We start from the raw sequence: 19,165 nt of genomic DNA, 5'->3' as shown, positions 1-19,165 counted from the left end.
AATGTATTTGTGGTATTCTTTATTTCCTGTTTATTTGTAAACATGCAAACAACAAGGTCACCAACTTTGAACGACAATGAAAGGACATTATACATGGTGGAAAGGACGCGAAGTTGAAAATGTGCTGACTTCATTTTCTTTCTTCTTGTGAATACCCTGAACGTAGTATGCGTTATTCCAGTAGATGATGATCTATGGAGTGTATTTATTAATAAATCAACAGTATATGTGTCATTTTGTTAATTTTTGTTGAAATAGTTGTTTGTTTTATAGTGACTAACACTAAAACACATTAGTGCCGTACCCCAATTTTTTTTATATCTATTTGTGTTGCTAACATACTGTTGTCAACATAATGGAACTATGTGCGATTGTCATACAAGCGAGAGGTTTCGCTAGATATAAAACCATCCTTTTCTACACAAGAAAATGTCAGTACCAAGTTGGAAAAAATGAATTGTTTTCAATTTTTGATGTGTGTGAGCTGGCAGTGCCATTTGGTAAATAAATTTCTGTTTTAAATGTTACGTGTAGTCCAATCATTTAGTTATTTCACTTATTTATAAGAATAATCTTAGATTGAAATTGTAAAATATTATTTACAACATACATTATATTAACAAGGAGGTCGTCGGCATAAAGTATAGATTGACAAGAGATGCCTTTTTTCTTTATCAAACAGTTTTTCGTATTATGAATAACATACACAAATATTGGTGTGAGGTGTCTTGCTTCATTTTGACACTCTTATTGTAATGAAATCATTAATACCATTCCAGAGAATCCATAAAACCCTTTTTCCTTGATTTTTTAAAACACATCGACTTAATCTAATCATCGTAAAGTAAATGCCTTATAAAAACCGATTTGTATCCACTCGATGACGTCCTATCTGATATTGCAGATTCAAAGAACGTTGTACGGGCCTTATTACTACTGTAAAGTTTTACACATACTAGAACTGTTGTCGTGTATTCCATCAGGTTACATCACCTGCAATTATTAACTTTTGATTTTCTTTTTGTGTCGATTTGTTCATTTGTAATATGTTATGACGTTCTTAGATATTTTGATTTATTATCATTGATGTAGGTTAATAAGCAAAATATCTGCGAATTATTTCGAATAAGACGACGAAGGACAAATCTAAATTATACGAAGTTATTTTTAAATTAATTTAACATTCATAAATATTTTTGTTGAAAGTGAAAATGTAAGATTATAAAATTATAGCATATAAATCTTATTATAATGAACGATCAAGCCTAATCATTGAACATAGTTGAAAGTTAAAGATGGATAAATACTGGAATACATAGAAGCTAATTAATTCAAAGGAAACTAAATGGAATAGCCACGTAAATTTATCACGAGAGAATTGATGAAAGTTATGTTGTAAATCATATCAATGCCCGATTACTGAGCTAATGACACCATCGAGAAAAAGTAGCAGTCCAGCAGAGGTATCGACCCAAAAGAAACTTGCAATTCCCATCAACTTTTTGTTCAAGCTAAAATATAAAGTTGAGCACGCACCTTATCCCTAAAGACATAATGCGTGCATATCCCGTTTCCTTTATAGTACCCGATAATAGGAATCCTTATGATGAGTATATATTTTTCATGAATATAAATATATTTTTTAGTTTTTGTGCTTTTGAAACCTCTACGTAAATCATTAACTTTGTCTCAATCATAAATGGATTTAAAAAAAACCTAAAATTGATGATATTACAAAACGACAGTTGAAATAACATTTATTTTCGGTTTATTAAGTTGATAAAGAGACCTGGTTGGTTTTAATTGTTTCGTGCATTCGTGAATATTGAAGCAAACAGAAAAGTATAAATAAATAACTCGAAAAAATTTGAATGGGATTTTATTCGTAATCAAAAACAGTAACAACGGGAATAGTTAAACTATCTACTAATATTCCAATATTGGTATTTGGAATATTGGAAAAGAAAGGAAAAATCAGGCAACCAGTGTACTCTCAAAACGCTATAAATGACTTTGTTTTTGATAAACCTCCCCGAAGTATATGCTTTGATTGTGTCACCTTTCAAATATTGGAAGGTAAAGAACCTCTGCCTAAAAAATAATTATTGTTGATTTGGAATACGTCATGCTTTTTTCAATTAATGATACGAGAATATGAAATGGTAAGTCTCGATTTTTTTTAAAGACATTCAATAGAATGCATAATAAAATTGTGAAAATTTACAGAATTAAAGGTATGAAAGGTAAAAGTAATGAATTTTTTTTATATATAATTTCTTCTAGAAAGGATACCCGAGCAACATGTTTATTCACGAATCGCTGTGGGGCATACGTGAACTAATAGCATTGTTTAAATAGGTTCGTAATCATTTTCAAGAGAGGTATCAAACAAAGGCATTTATAACAAATAAATAAATTCTTTCATAAAACATACATACTTACACTCAAACAATGAATTTGTATCTAAAACATAACAAAACACTGCACAGCATTGAAAATATGGGATGTATTGTTTAACATGAAATCACAGCTTTTCAAATAATATAAAAACAACATTCATAAAATTGAGCCAACTTATTGACAAGGAATAAAAATACTCATGGTTGTTCAATATCTACACATGGATTATAATTGTATGTCACACAATAAATGCACACGATGTGTACTACTCGAACAGACATACCATTATTGCAAAGTATTGTTGACAAACATAGCAATAGTGTCAACATTTCTAATATAAATAAATATATAACAGACAGAATAAGTAAAAAATTGAACTGTTATTTGTACAATTAAAAAATATGTTTCTACATGCATCATATGCTAATTCACATAAAAGATTTGTTCAGTTGCATGAAGTGCCAAGTCTGGTCCTTAATATTGATATTTACACAGAAGACACAATAACCATGAATTAAACTAGCACTTTTGGCAATCATTTAAGTAACTGATACTTCATAAAAAGCTTAATGTAATTAGAGAGCGACCAAGACAGTAATGCATTTTTTTCTTAGTTATTACAAAAACAAATAATGTTTTAACGTAAAAAATTATAGGTGGAATGAGATAAAACTGAATTTAGTGATGCATTTGACATAGTACAACTCTACTACGGTTTTAAATTACTCACGTTAAACAGAAGTTAATTTATCAGTGTTACTTAGAAGCTTATAATATGTTAACAAAACAAAATGATGTCAAAAGCATATCACTGATTGTAAAGAGTTGTTTCCCTTATACTGGGTATGCGTTATGAACCTTGACCTCGTTAGTGTATCGAAAACACATTACAACACTGTTATTACAAAGAATTATCGCCATTTATATTATCAATGTAATTGACATGTTTATATCTCAACATATTGGTGCTGTTTGATACTGTTCCAAAAGTTTTAAGAATAGAACAATAGTTAGTCAACGTCATGGTTTTACTTATATTCAAATATTCTGGTCACATAAGGGTCATGTGGTGTATTACTAACGTTTAAACCCCTGTTCAAGTAAATGATAATTACAAGTTAACTATTTCTACAAGTAATTTCTAACCTAAAACAATTTTGATTGAGCTTATCACAAAACAAGAAAAATGAACAAAACGTCATTGCAAAATTGCTTACTAGTAATTGCATAAACAAAGATCAAATATACTAAAGGAGTATTTCCAAACATCTGGTTAACTCCTTTAGAATAATTTGACATGAAAATATTTCATATATCTTTGTCGAAATATAGAAAACAGTTAATAACATTAACGGTACCAATTTGTCTGCACCAGATGCGCATTTCGACTATAAATGTCTCTTCAGTGATGCTCGTGGCCAAAATATGTAAAATCCAAAGCTTATATAAAAGATGAAGAGCTATAATCTAAAAGTTCCAAAAAGTATAGCCAAATCCGTGAAAGGAATCAGAGCTTTGCATGAGGGCGATACATTCCTTAATTTATAAAAAAAAATAAAATATTTTGTAACAGCAAGTTCAGAAGATACAATGTAGTCTAGCCAACATCATGTTATATTCTTTTAAGAGGTTATGTATAGAAATTGTTTTCAGAATAATACATGCTAGAAAGGTTTTAGTTTTCATTTCGAAAGTCTTCTATAACTATATTTTATATTGATGTTCTTTTAAAAAAAAAAGTATTCATAATTATTATAATCATTTAGAGAAATAGTTTAAGAAGCATCTTTCTTTTTTTTTTTTGATTGACAAACAATTCTATTTACACATATCGATACTTCGAGAAATACAAATTAAATACCAGTATATGTTATCCACTTTTAGTGATATTTGATGCACGATAAGATGTTTAAAAGGTCCCTTAACCTCCTTCAACTTTGTGAACTAATACACTGATTCTGACCTCTTCAATGGCATCTGACAACAACCACGGAAAAAAAGTATTTAAAACGATATTTAAAAATTGTGTTATTATATTAAACTTCTATAATAAAAAAAAAAGTTGTGTATTGCTTTTAATGATATAACAATTAAAATCAAAATCATCTCAGATATAATAAGGACAAGAAACACATGCAGGAAATATTCAGCTATGGGAAAGTATTTTGGCGTTCATGTGGATGATTGTGTTTTCATCATCTATTGTTTCTTTTGATAAACCTATCCTTGCATTCACTATTTGAATCGGAGGTTCTGACTATAAATCAACTAGGATGATCTAACCAAAAGAAAAACAAGACCGTTTAACTGTTATAGATAATTTCTTCTTCTCTCATTGGCATAGGTCGTATTCTTTTAATTGTATCAGCTATATAAAAAATTGACTGACACTCTTTACAGAAATCAAGAACAGATTTCGTACTCTGATTTCAGAATCACCCCGAACGAAATACGATTTCACCTTCATCATTAAAACAAGTTATTCTTCAGAATACATACATATCCTATATTATATTTGAACAGCCTAATTTATGATTCAATATGTAAGTTAGGCTTTAAACAAACAAAAAGGAGCTATTCCCTTCAACTGCTGGTTAATTAATAAACGACTAGGCGTTCGCTGGAAATGGTCAGGTCTGGTGTTCAAAAATTGTATTTGATTTCACCAGTTGTTATATGTAAAAGATTCAATATTTCAAGATCTGTCGCATACTGGCAATGTGTTGAACCAATTACGGCTTTGATTGCCAGTGTCTTGGAGACAAATCGATATAATAATTACTTCACGACAGTCTGGATTTCTTAAAATACACACAACAAGGTGCATATGATTAACTTGTTTTAGAAGTTCCCCCCTTAAACTCAAATATCTACAGAGTAATTGTAAATCAATACAAGAGAAAAGATGACAAAAATAGATATCAAATATATATCGTTAGTCTTATGTTTATAACACTTAAAAATAAATTCAAAAATGGCCTTTTTCGATAAAGAGTATAAACCTGAAATTGAATCTAACAATAAGATAATTAACCATTTAATTATTTTGTAGTCAGTGGACTATTATAGAGGGTACATGTGAAACGCTTCTAGCCCTTGAAGAGTGCGTAGCAAGCAATACTTGAATACATATATAATTTTGTTGTTAAAAACACAGTACACCAAGCAAAAGAGAAATTCAATACAACCATGAGTGAAAACTGTTTTATCTGTTAGCGACATTTTTCAACGTTATTTTTGTATATGAAGTTTGTGTATCGACACTATTATCATCAATTGAAGGGAGAAACCGTCTTTAACAAATGATTGTAATCCTATTTTTTGTCAGCGTTAATGTTTGTCTTTTGGCACGTTAATTATGTACACACAAAGCACTTTAATAATAATGTATTTTTCATTCAATCATTATTACAGTCACACACAATGAACCTTTATGTAAACATTCAAACCCTTGTTGTGTGCAATATATGCGTTATAGGTAAAATTGTGCATGCGATTTTTTGTAATAAAAAAGAAAACAAATCTTATATATCTATAAATTTTGAAGAAGGTGTAAGAAAAATCAATGTTATGCATATCTTTTTTTACCATCCTAGCAGACAATGCACAAGCAGAACTAGTTTAAATGGCATAATGTGATACTCTTTACAATTTGCATTAAATATTTCCGTCCTCCTCGTTTTGACTAGATTAAGTATGGTCCATATGTTTCTGATTGTCTTATAAATTTCTGGTCTGATATGACTTGAAATTCAAAGAAATGTTTATAAAAACTTTAATTTCAGGATATTTGAATCTATACGTGTTAACACGGAAAACATTTATGTTTTTTACAATGAACTTTAAAACAAATTGAAGTCGTTTTAATTCTATAGTCATGATAGTGTAAAGTGTCTAGGATAACTCGGGTATTTAGGATATGTCAAATTAACATCAACAATTAAAACCAATAACACAATTCTTAGAGAGTTATTACTTCCATTTTAAAATATTTGAATTTTATTGCACTAGCACTACTGCATTGGTTGTAAAAAGTTGAGGCAAAGATCAGACCCACAAAAATGAGTTAGAAAGATATTATTTCCACCTTTTGTTTAGCTTCATTTAAATCTTAATAATTTCAGAAAAAAAATATCCTTTTAGTATTAGGATATGTATATTGTAAAACAAAATGATGCATTTACAAATGATTCTAATTACACTACAAATCTTTATAATGAAGGTAGCAAGCGTTGAAAAATGGTTAACAACGTAAAGAAATAATGAACATATGTATTGTACAGTGATATTGTTTTGATTGGATTGTTTTGGACAAAAAAATGGTATAATGGATATGAAAAATCTAAATAACAATTATATAAAAATGTACATTATAATGAATGTCATATATTCCACATCTCACTTTGTGCTTCCATCCTTCATATACAAACGCTAACCATTTACGTAGAATATGTGAGCAGGAAAAATTCTATGGTATGAAAATGTAAAAAAAGTATTGTAAATATCATACATAATTATTAAATGAATAGGTGTCGCTATTTTCCTCCAACTAAGGAAAAAAACACCAGGTTTTTGTTTGACCATTCAAAGTGAAACATTCCGATTTAGGCCATCAATTTCCTTATCACTTTCATTGGGATTGTGCACAAATGGAGGTTCAAACACGTCATTCATGATTAAAATGTGGATATTATCTCTTCTATTTACCAACAATTGTATTTATTGTGTTTGGTTTTAAAACAGTGTCCTCCAGTTTTGATTGTTCTATCGGTTTTCTACAAACTTCTGAATAGAAAATACTTTTCCTGATCTTGACAACATCTCGACTTTATTCCAGCCATTCAAAACTATTTGAAATATTTCTTCTGTATCACATTCAATCGATAAAATCACAGACTATGAGCAAATCGGTTTCATTCTCATACTAATACTTCTCATCATAACGTTGAGATTCTTACACTTTCTGGGTTATGAGCTTGCGTCTGCGTATATGAAGGTGGTTGCACCATTGGCCCGCTTGTGCCTTGTGTCTCCATTTCCGGCGTTGTGCTTGGAGTTGGTAGATTAACTATTGCAGTAGTAACAGTAAGGTTATTTGATTTACTATTGTTTACATTACCAACTGCGTTTAGACTGGAACGAGACGACCGGTTTGCAGATGGAATTCTGACTTGGATATCATTTAACTCCTCGTGTTCTGAATCATTATGGTGTCTCTACAATTGAAATTAATAATTGGATCACATGACATATATGCAACTATTATACCAGTTGTTAAAAACGGAATCGAAATATTGAAATCTCTTCAGGACTTACAGTATTAAAAGATTTATGGTTATTTTATTATTCGTGTTGCCCGGTCTATATTTTTCTATATAGTATTTGTAGACTGTCTTTTAGTATTGTTTTTACGCTTTGGGTTTGTCTGTTTCGATTCATCTTAAGCGTTTTGAGTGTCCCCTTGGTATTTTCCTCCTCTAGTTATTGAACTAACCTCCTATTAAGCTTGAAAGATTTTTTTATGATTTAAGATTTAAAAAATGTAAAATACCATCTCCAGTGTAATTTTAAAGTAACAAGAAAACCAGAGTTTTAAAGTAAATCACGCTCTTCAACAACCAATTATCGAATCGCAGCTCCATCCTAAAATATTTAAGGACTAAACCCGTTCAAACAAACGAGGCTTAATTTGATTTTAAAAACATACATTTTTTCTATGGTTCTGACGAAACATTTATAAGATCTATCTACCTTACCGTATGTTATATTGGGGTTATCAAATGTAAAAGAGTGATTCAGTAAAGGACTAGTTGAACATGTAAAATGTGTCAGACCGATGAATAATCATTATTTGTTTACAAAGCATAGGTCAAAAACGAGATTGTAGTAAAATTCGACAACATCTTTCTGTTTTTTATCTCATAGAAGCTTTGGTCGCTAGATTCGTCAATATAATAGTTGAAGTCATATAGGTTATTTGGGTGTTATAATAAACATAATATAATGCTTCATAAAATGAACGGTTTCAATTTTACTGTAACAGATGCGCATTAAAAATCTATTTAAAGCAAATGCGCAATACGTTTCCAAAAAAATGGTACTGGATACGGCTGTCATACAACTGAGAGGTTTAGCTAGATATAAAACCAGGATTCATCCACCATTTTGTACATAAAATTTTTTTTGTACAACGTCAAGAATATGACAGTTATTAACCATTCGTTGGATGTGGTTGATCTTTTGATTTTGCCTGTTGTTTAGGGACGTTAGGGAATTTTTCTCGGAGTTCAGTACTTTTGTGATTTTACTGATGATCACCTTATAAATCGATTAAATATTTGCTATTCACGATCAAAACTCACAACTTGAGTAAATCGCATGACCTCCAAACGGATCGACACCAGGGACATCAACAAGGGGTAGGTGTTTCCAGCTTTGCATGCTTCATTCGCATGCAGTGGAAATTTGAAATACATGAAAAAATAAATAGAAAATCTTATTTTTTTTATATCATCACTTTTTTCCTAATTCTTATTTAAAGTGTATGTAATAATTGAGCCTTATCGAACCTTCTCTTGAAATGCAAACACTTTTAAAAACAGTTTTTCTGTCAATTTCAAGTCTCAAAGATGATTAAAAAATTTCAATCTGAAATATCATAGCAATGTCCGAACCTTGAACCCAAATTTTGTATTCAAAGTTTGGAGATTTAAAACGATGGTTGATAGAATAATAAAAGGAAAAAACAATTGAAAATTTAAACATATTTAAAAAGATTGTTAGGTCGTTATACTGTGGATCCATTATTATGTTTGGGTATCAAATTTGGTGGATTTGAAGGGTTTACATAAACTGGATTTAAATGTCCAACAAAGTACACATGTTTAAGGCTTGTTTGCAGACGTTGGCAATACAACGAAATCAAATATCCACGAAAATAAAGATTCCTTAGTAAACCTTTGTTTACTTTTTAGTAGTGTGACTATTTTTTGGTTACTGATCACAAATTTCTATGCTGAATTGTGTCCTATATTTATATATAGATTGTTTTAACTTTTAAAATTCTGTTTAATGCAAAAGTGAAGTATATACTACCTCCCCTGGACCTTACCAAGAAGAAACAAAACATCAGCAACGCACTTAATATTAAGAACATAAAATTAAAGATGCAGGGATATGATAAACACTTTAGTTATAAAGCTGTGTTGATGTTGTAGAAGCAATTATGTTTACCCAGTATTTTAAATAAAATTGGGAAAGGAAATGGTGAATATGTCAAAGCGACAACCACCCGACCATAGAGCAAACAACAGCCGAAGGCAACCAATGGGTCTTCAATGTAGCGAGAATTCCCGCACCCGTAGGTGTCCTTCAGCTGGCCCCTAAAATATGCATAATAGTACAATGTTTAGATGTCCACGCGCAAGAAAGTAATTGTACACAATAGTTATCAAAGCTACCATCATTGTAATTTTATACGCCAGACGCGCGTTTCGTCTACATAAGACATAAGACACAAATCAATTCATTTTGTGCATATTGTTATCTACACTTTTGGCTTGATTAGGGTTCCTTAAAAACAAGTGTACTGTGTATAGTAGGTACATTAATAATGATCTATTTTGTTTATTAAGTATGCAGTGTAGAATTCTTTTTGTTAAATACAATAACAATAACAGTTACTTGCATACATGTTTATTTGTGGTTAAGTATGCAAACAACTTGCTAACATGTAGTCAAAACACAAACCTTTAAATAAATTTGTAGAACTCAAGTGCAAAATTTCGCAAACGTATGTTCAAATATTGCGTGATAATCAAGATAATTATTGCATATAAGTAAAGAACAGAAGTTAATGCGCATGCATGAATAAAACATTCAATAATATAGTAAGAAAACAATCAAATTAGTGTCAATCGAAATATTGATAAAAAGCAACTTGTGTCCATTAGCAAAGAGGAGTACACAAATATACAACAACGCATACCCAAACATACACAGAAAACGCTAATTCTTATGTGTAAAACGATTCTCAAAAGTGATGCTAAAAGCAAGGAAAAAAAGAAAGCAAACTAACGAAAGAGAACCCAAGGACCAAATGGGAATACACTATACCTTACCTTACTGACAAAAAATCTTCGATGTGTGATGAGCCTACGGGCACAACAGCCCGTGGAACGCCTCCTCTCCAGGGAAACAAGGGAGGGGTCCGGGGAGGGAGGGGGAGTCTCTGAGGGATTATTGGGTGCTCCGTTAAAAGCCATGTCCAATTCAAGAAATGCACGATCCTACAAAAAGTTATCCCAACTATACAATAATGATGCAAACAAATTTTGCAATCGCATTATAGTCGGCCTTTCCCGTCTTACGCTATCTAGATTATAATTACGGGAAACCGAATATGACACGATAGCAAAGGTTCAAAACTTTGTCTATTAATGTTTGTCCAACAGCATTTGAATATTTTCATAAACTTAATATTTACACTTTACATAAAGATTGGCAAATATCAGTGATTTGATTTTTGTTTAATTCTAACTAACATATGCACGTTAGGTTGTCTCATTTCTCTCCTAATTAGCAGGAGTTTGAATGCGTATTCCAGATTCGCTTTTACGTAAATTACAAAAATTTGAAGTTCAAACGTGTGCATTTATAATTATGCGTGCTTCAATGACTTGCTTGTTGATAATTTTATCTAATCTATACAAGAAAAAGCATATATATAAATTTCAGCCATGATGTGAAGATTTACCATAGTATTTGTTTTCCGATTACAATCTTGTATTTGTTTGATCTGTAAATTGAAATTTAGCTTTAATGACATATAAACAAAGCTAATTCATGTGCAGATAAAAGTTAAAAGGAAAAACCTTTATTTCAAATCAATTATTTGTAAGTGTGTTATCTAGTGTATTGATACATAGTGAACATCTTATGACAGAAAATTGTAAAAATTAAAACATTTATGTATTTAATCAAATAAATGACTTATTTTCAAGAAATTTGACTCGTATTTAAACGTCCCCTAAAATCGATTTACAGAAACATATGGCAGTAAATTTTAATGAACAAGTGTTCGTTTATGCATTCCGTAAATATGATTCCTAAACAAGAACAACAGAATACTATGGGATAAAAATGTGACAACTCGAGTTTTATAATGAATGCTTTTTTATTAAAGTTTCTCACTATATAATATGCGTTTGTTACCAAATGTTTGCAATATAATATATGCTTTTTAATCAAATCTGAACATTATAAAATATTTCTTTTTGTATATTGCAAATGAAAAATTTATATTTATAAAACCTATTCAAATGATATTTTACAATTACAATATACGCCTTTTAATTGAAATGTTGGGGTTTTTTTTTTAATTAAAAACAAGACTGGCTAAGATAACTACCACCACCATACATATAACAAGGGTGGATATTGACATAAATATAAATGATTTACTGCAGGAGAAAGTATAAAGACTCAGATGCAGGTTTTAGCTAAATGCAATAAGTATCAAAACTCTATATATTGGATTTTTTTTTCTGAAAGCGGAAGTTATATTTTGCACTTGATCATTATCATGCATTAAACATAAGAAATAGTACATACAAAAGAATAAAAATCTTACCGTTGTTTTCTCTAAACAGCTGAGTAGATGATGATGTTGCATTTCTAAGAAATTTTCTTGACAGTCGTCTAGTTCTATACCACTCTCTTTAGCCCGTAATCTTTCTTCTGCTCGTTTCTTACTACTAATAAAGGCAGCTCCGCTAGCATTTTTAGCCATTCTTATACGTGCTAATCTGGCTTTCTACAGTAAAAACGGGAATAAAGTCAAATAAGTTCATGTCTTTTTGTTTTACGAAAAATTGAGTGGTAATTACTACTTGAATATGTGAATTGATAAAAAAAAAACTTTGAACATTGACAACTTAAAGTGTGAAAAGTTAAATCGGACTTCGGATCTGTAATGCCATTCATGAATAATTCCATACTCGAAATCTTGCAGTTTATGTAATAGCATTCCTGATCGTGACGTGAAATAATAACTAAAATTAAAAGGTAAGCAATGTTTCTATTGTAGATTCTGATTTAGCTAATTGAATATTGGGCTTATTTTAGGTTGAAAAGTATCTATAACAAATTTCTATAAAAAGGGAAATAATATGTATACAATATATCCCGTCTAAGTGTTCTTGTATACAGAGTAACAAATTGAAAAAAGCGTCTACATATTGCAAATGAAATGTGCAAGACATCCGCTAAACCAAACTACATTGTTATATACAAATATGTGTAATGTTATATTGATATCACACATGAACGCTTTTGCTTTTTGGGTATTTTCCCTGTTGCTGCTTAAAAGTTCCCGTCAAACTTTCCAAATAATAAGTGTAGAAAATTTTGGACGATTTTAACTTTGTCTAGAAAAAAGTCGAAATCCGCTTCAAAATAGAAGAATGAGCCTAATATACCTTATCGCTATTTATTCCAATCCAGTTAAGTTCTGATATTACACAACTTTTGTCATGACGTCACAATCTAGATGAAGCCATTTGGGTTCTGTTTAAACAATTAATTTGCACAAATCTTTTCCAAGAGACATGTTTTAACCGTCGTAAACACTTGCAACATCGCATTTCTACGACTTTAATTTGTGTATAAAAAATGGATCATAATCTGTCAAGCTTTCAATATGTTCACTTTCTAACTGTTTCTTCCCTCAGCTCATTATTGATAACCTTGGCTTCTGCGACACTTGACCTTAGTTGTATGTTTTCGAGGAGACAGAGTGTTGGACTAAACCGCGATAATGATATAGCAATGATACAATCCATTCGTAAATAACCCCGAATGTGATATGCAGTAATTTCTATCATTAAGTATTCATATTGCCCTCACTATTAACAACCGCCAAAGTGACCAATATAACAATATGTAAACGGGCATACGGGTTCTTTGAAATGACAAAACCAATTAGACGAAACAGTACCAAATGAAAGAAAAATTGGAGGGAAAAGGCAATAGTTCTTTAGATTTAAAGACAAACAAAGTAAATAGTTTGCCTTCATGTAGGAAGTATTGCTTTCTAGTAACTTCGGGTGGTCGCAAAGCAATAGTTTCAATAATGGACTACAATGGACACTAGTAATGTACAAAAACAAAACATTAGACCTTTTTAGTAATTCAATAGAACAGAAAACGAATAGCACAAGAGAATAAAACACACACATAAAACCTGCTAAACTAACGAATGAAGCCTTTTAATTACAGTTAGATATATTAAAAAGGTTGTGCTGCAACACACATATTAATTTCAGTGTTATAGTTTGCTGTCAATATATTCAATATATACACTTAAGCGAAACAATTTCTGTAAAATGCTTGTATGATACTAAAGAGATTTGAATGAATAATCGCCCATCAATCTCAAATATTTTTCCATATTCCACATTTTGCCGAAGAAAATGGTTATCAATATCTGATAATTTATACGGCGGCATATTTTCCATTCTGCAGTTTGAATTACTTTTTTTCTAGTAACATGTGCAGGTTTTTGTTGTCGAAGTTAAAATGATCAATTTTCTGGCATTGTTTTTCGCAGTTAAAGATCATCCTGAGAGTACAAAAATTGCCTTACAAAATTTGCTTGTTGTCTGTTTCGTATGATACATTGTTTTTTATCATAATTTTTATTTCACATTATATCGGTCTTGCATCTATCGGGTCATATTATCACAGGACGGCATTACATAAGGTCGACAGGTTGTGTTGTACTCTTTAGAATTTTTTACTCGTGAGAATTTCTCTGTTGCATTGACTTTGTAGATCAGACTCTAACAAACTTCATAATCGTTAATATGTTGCAAGATTTTTTTATAGGCATAATAAAAGTAAGTAACAGACATTGCTGTCAACTTTCTTGTGCAAATTCAGAAATAAAGTAATAATGTCTGGGTATTTATAGTTATCCAATTTACTTTTATAGTTCATGTATCGATCTATTAGGGAGAAAGGCAAATGGCATGCTTGACATGGATTGCGATGATCATTAAAAGCAGATTCAATTACGCTTAATTAGTGTGATAATATAATGAGAAAGACTAAAGGGTCATAATTGTGTCAGTAATTGCCACCATACAACATATGTCAGGTTTCATATTCAAATCAATTGCATAAGCAGTCTATATTTTGCAGAAGCAAAATCCAACTGGGATCAAGCCATCGGGCTGATCATTATTACGTTTGACAATAATGTATATTTAGATCATAATTTGAGTTGGCATGGCTATATGAAATTCAGAAAGGCCTGCTTTCATCTATGATTATTGATGTAATAGTTTTGATCCAATTTTCTAATCTAGTAGTGCTAAATAATTAGGTCACAGGAGGAAGGCTATTCTAGTCAACTTTTGTTCTAGTCACAACACAAATTTAAGAATCACCGTGTCATTGATGAAGGCTTAAGTAACGTCATTTTCAGGATTATAAAATATACAAAACAAACGTTTTTAACAAATAAAATATCAAAAAAAAATATTCAAAGCCACCTCTGAAGGCACCCTTGATCATCCCCAGTTTTTGGTATGGTTTCTGTTGCTCATGTTTTAGTTAAAGGCGTGGTGTTTGAATACTGTTATTTGTCTTTTCTGTGGTTTTCTGTTTGGTCATGGTTTTGTCTGTTCTTCTACTTTTATTGTCTCTTTAGTATCTTCTGTCAGTTCTTATCAACGCAGTCTTTGTTCGGAGTATAAGAATACATGTAAATAGACCCTTGATGTCGCTGATGTGATTGGAAGCCTACTTCTATTAAATTCTCTTATCATGCTCACACATAATATATATATAGATATAAATTTCAAATGTCCAAAATTACCAAGCAAATAATACATTAGCTCCGACACCCTGATGCAAAAAACCCCTATAGTTGTTTAATTTTAGTCAAAAGTTTTTAAAAGTTGTATTTTTAAGTTTCAGATATCGGTATATTGCGGCTAACGAATCACAAATAGTTGTGAGCTATCATACTTTGTATCAAAAACTGAATATATGAATTTGTAATAAACCGATTACTTTTTGAAGTGACCTTTTACAATTTGGAAATAAGTTTGTTTCCCTTGAGTTCTTAAAGTTGTCTGGACATAAAATTTGTTTTAAAAAATATGTGGCACCTATATCATGGTTATTCTGAGAAGGTCTAAGAATATCAAAACATAGTAATATGGACGCTTTGTGAAATTGTGCATTAACAAAAATTGACCATTAGGGTTAGAAATTGCACTACCAGGTTCGAACAACCCCATAAAAACATAAGTTTCCATATCCATTTAAACCGATCCCTCTCTCCCTACAAAAAAAGCTAGTTTGAAGAGACTAAGTCTCTAGAAATCCCACGCTAACTGCATGGATAAGAGGTTTAATATATCATTAAAAGTTTTGGTCATCCACCAAAATAAAGTTTAGTTTTAAACAATGAATTTTCAAATTGAATTTCATTATAATTCTTTTTTAGAAACCCCATGCACAAACAAAATATGTCATGCAGAACTAGGCCTAAATACTATAAAAACCTTAGTTACATCTGACTTACGCTTGTTGCCAACCTCTGAAGACAAGATCATTGTATGGAAAGAAAGATATAATGATAACAAATGATAATTACAAGGTAAGAAAATAATCTGCCGATTTCTCCGAAACGAAGCAGTTCTGTTAGACCGTAAAGTATATTTGGTCTCTAAATAACATAAGAAATATTTGACACATAATGTTGTTTTTTTTCGCGAAAGGTTAGCAATCGCGAAATAGTACTACAGCGAGGAAAGGCTATTCTTTATGGTATTTATTTTTTTCTGTTCAGCACATTAAAAGACAGAAATAAATTTAAAATCTTGGTTGTCATCCTTTACAATGTAATAAAAGGGTAAAACGTAACAGACTTACTAATTTATTTAAACAAATGCCAACTAACAGTAATTTTGCTGAATAGTTACGAGTAATTTGAACTCTTTTTGCACGAATTTTCATGAAAAAAAGAGTAACTTAAGCATCACTATGATGTTAATTTGTTCTACTAAGAAAGCTAAATGTTAAGCAGACCACTATCAATCCTTTGTGTAATGAGTTACTACAAAGACTATGTTATAAATATATAAGATTATACCAAAGACAATAATAGCTAGAAGGCGAATAAGGCTTACGACCAAAACACATAAAACATAAAACTAAATATTGAAGAATACCAACCAAACAAAATACCAGAAATCAATTCGGGAGCTCCTTAAGACATGCATTTATTTCACATCTCTATTTTCACAAGTCATTAAATGTAATTTTATTGTTTCAAAAGCTTAGTTGCAGTTCCATATTTTATTAAACGGAAACAAATCACGAACAAGGGCCTTTCAAAATATAACCATCTTTTCATTCAAGGTACAGGGGAAACTAAAAAGGCCAAAAACATCAATATTTCTTAAATGGGTACCAACATTGATTTTGTTTTTGAAAAATTACAAAACACTAAACATATATTGTATATATTTAGAGTTATTAGTACTCGTACATCCTGTCGACAATTTGTACTTTATCATGCCAATGCACAAAATCTTCTCAGACTGTTTATGACGTTTTTATACTTAATCTAGATCTGTTGGATGTGTACTGATTGATACTTAAGTGTGATAAAGCATGATATAACTTTAAATTGTAACTGGTTTTGAACTAGATTATAGCAACCGAGAGTACTCTTATATAGGTTATTCGTACCGATTTGATAAGTTTAGTCATTTGCATCTGATTTTAACTGTTTGTTTTTATATTGTGCTGAACACCACTGTCCTCCCAGGTGAGAGGAGGTATGTTTAACTTCCGTCACATTCTTCATGCGCGTGTCCCAAGTTAGGAGCCTTTAAATCATTGGTTGCTGTTGGTCCATGTTTGTCATATTTGTTTTTGTCGTAAATGTAGTATATAAATTGTGCCGTGGGTTTTCTCTTCTGAATTGTTTTCAAATTTTTCATGTCGTTTTTTTTTTACATCTGACTATAGAGTATGTATTTTCTCCACTGTTGAAGGCCTATAGTTAAATTATATTTGTTTTTGCCTCGAGCATCACTGAGGAGACATGGATTGACGAAATACGCATCTCGTGCAGCAAAGCTGATACAGTTTATGTTATGAATCACAAAGGGACAAATGTATATAACAGGTCGAAGATGGAAAACCCAGTCTTTTAAACACATCATATAAATAATAATAATAAATACTAATGAGCACAAGAGTTGACGTTACAAAAAAAATTAAGACGAAAATTAACTGTTTTTTATCAAAATACTTAGAATTTTCTTAACACAGGAGTTACCTTAGCTGTATTTGTTGAAATCTGTCAAATTTCAAGTCATTTATTATACCCTTTTATTGTGTACCTAATTTGGCTACTAGTATTTTAACTTTTCCTATTTAAGAGTCACTGATGTGTCTTTTGTTGACGAAGCGGGCATCTAGTGTACACAAGTATAAGCCTGGTATCTATGATGAGTTTGTTATATGTTTCCAAACCCACATGCCTCCTTTGTCTAATAAAAGTCCATCATATAAAAAGAATTATCTGAAAATACTTATAAATGTTTGTAATGACCACATCATGACAAGTTATAATAACACTATGCTGGGTGAGGCAAGGTAGGACCAAACCAGCCTTCAAGGACTGTGCAGATTCGATGTTGTACAAGACAACAAAAAATTTATCGATATGTTTTAAATCTCTTAATTGCAATTGACAAAACTGATCCCATGTGGAAACAATCATTGCAATAAAGCAGTAGTACGTCGTTTTGCTAAATAGTCAAATTTTAAAAGCAGTTGTATAAGCCATTGACCTCGTGGATATTAATTGCTTGCAATTGTTAAACTATTTCTTTAAGTTGTGTTTAAGTTTTGTCAATATAATGTAATTTTATGCGACTGTCATACAAGGTTCAATCCACAATTTTTCATATAAGGATATGCCTGTACAATATCAAGAATATGACAGTCGTTTTCAATTTGTTTGATGTGTTTGAGCTTTTAATTGTGCCATTTGATAAAGGACTTTCCGTTTTGAATTTTCCTTCTAGTTTGGTATTTTTGTTTGTTTTCCTTTTATTATAAAAGAAGACATGATTTACATTTTGATTATCTCGCTTTGACAATGCACATACTTACAGTAACCATATAAAACTACGTCAAATTTCAAAGTTTTCAAAAAAGGAAAGGCAGAAAATACAGGACATTTAATCTCATTAGTCGAAGACAAACTATTGGAAAACAAACGAAAAATTACCAAAAGATATTTGTAACTATATTGGTTATCCTTTTTACGAAACAATGTCTGACCAATTTATTCATCTTTTTCTTTAGGTCTGGAATTGGGAAATCTTCTTCTGTAAAGGGTAGAAAGGCGATATGTTTTTATACTGTTGTAAAAGGAAAGGGATTTATTTAGTATGTACTCGATCTATGGTACATTATAGTATCTGATTCACAACACCCTTATTTCAAAAAATACTTTAAAGTCAGGTTTTGATTGCTGATAAACGTTAAAGTTTGTTTGGTCCCGAAATTTTATATTTATGTTCATGAAAATAACATGAAATCACCAAAGGACAATTTCAATTTGCATTACTTGCAATCATGGAGATGTTTATACAAGATGAAAATGTATGGTCGATGACAAGTATTCAACGAGGAAAGGAAAGAAAGAGATCACCTGAAAGGGGATCAGACA

General features: G+C 30.8%; 1 protein-coding gene across 8 annotated transcripts in view; it reads right to left on the bottom strand.

The window, feature by feature from the left end:
- Positions 1–1,863: 1,863 nt before the first annotated feature.
- The window catches only part of LOC139524036 (potassium voltage-gated channel protein Shal-like), a 72,222-nt gene continuing 54,920 nt past the window's right edge, over positions 1,864–19,165 (bottom strand). Inside the window, exons 3-7 of one of the 8 annotated variants that reach the window (XM_071318567.1) lie at positions 15,995–16,009; positions 12,032–12,214; positions 11,156–11,197; positions 10,521–10,688; positions 1,864–7,616 (exon numbers count right to left, since the gene is read on the bottom strand). In XM_071318567.1, coding sequence (XP_071174668.1) covers positions 7,338–7,616; positions 10,521–10,688; positions 11,156–11,197; positions 12,032–12,214; positions 15,995–16,009 — 687 coding nt within the window. In that variant the 3' untranslated portion in view covers positions 1,864–7,337. The remainder of the gene's footprint in view (positions 7,617–10,520; positions 10,689–11,155; positions 11,198–12,031; positions 12,215–15,994; positions 16,010–19,165) is intronic. The other 7 variants (XM_071318583.1, XM_071318574.1, XM_071318602.1 and 4 more) reach the window with 7 other exon arrangements.

The sequence above is a fragment of the Mytilus edulis genome, chromosome 1, assembly GCF_963676685.1.
Source record: "Mytilus edulis chromosome 1, xbMytEdul2.2, whole genome shotgun sequence".
Taxonomy (NCBI): domain Eukaryota; kingdom Metazoa; phylum Mollusca; class Bivalvia; order Mytilida; family Mytilidae; genus Mytilus; species Mytilus edulis.
The sequence above is the reverse complement of the archived record's forward strand: the minus strand, read 5'-3'. Positions and strand labels throughout refer to the sequence as shown.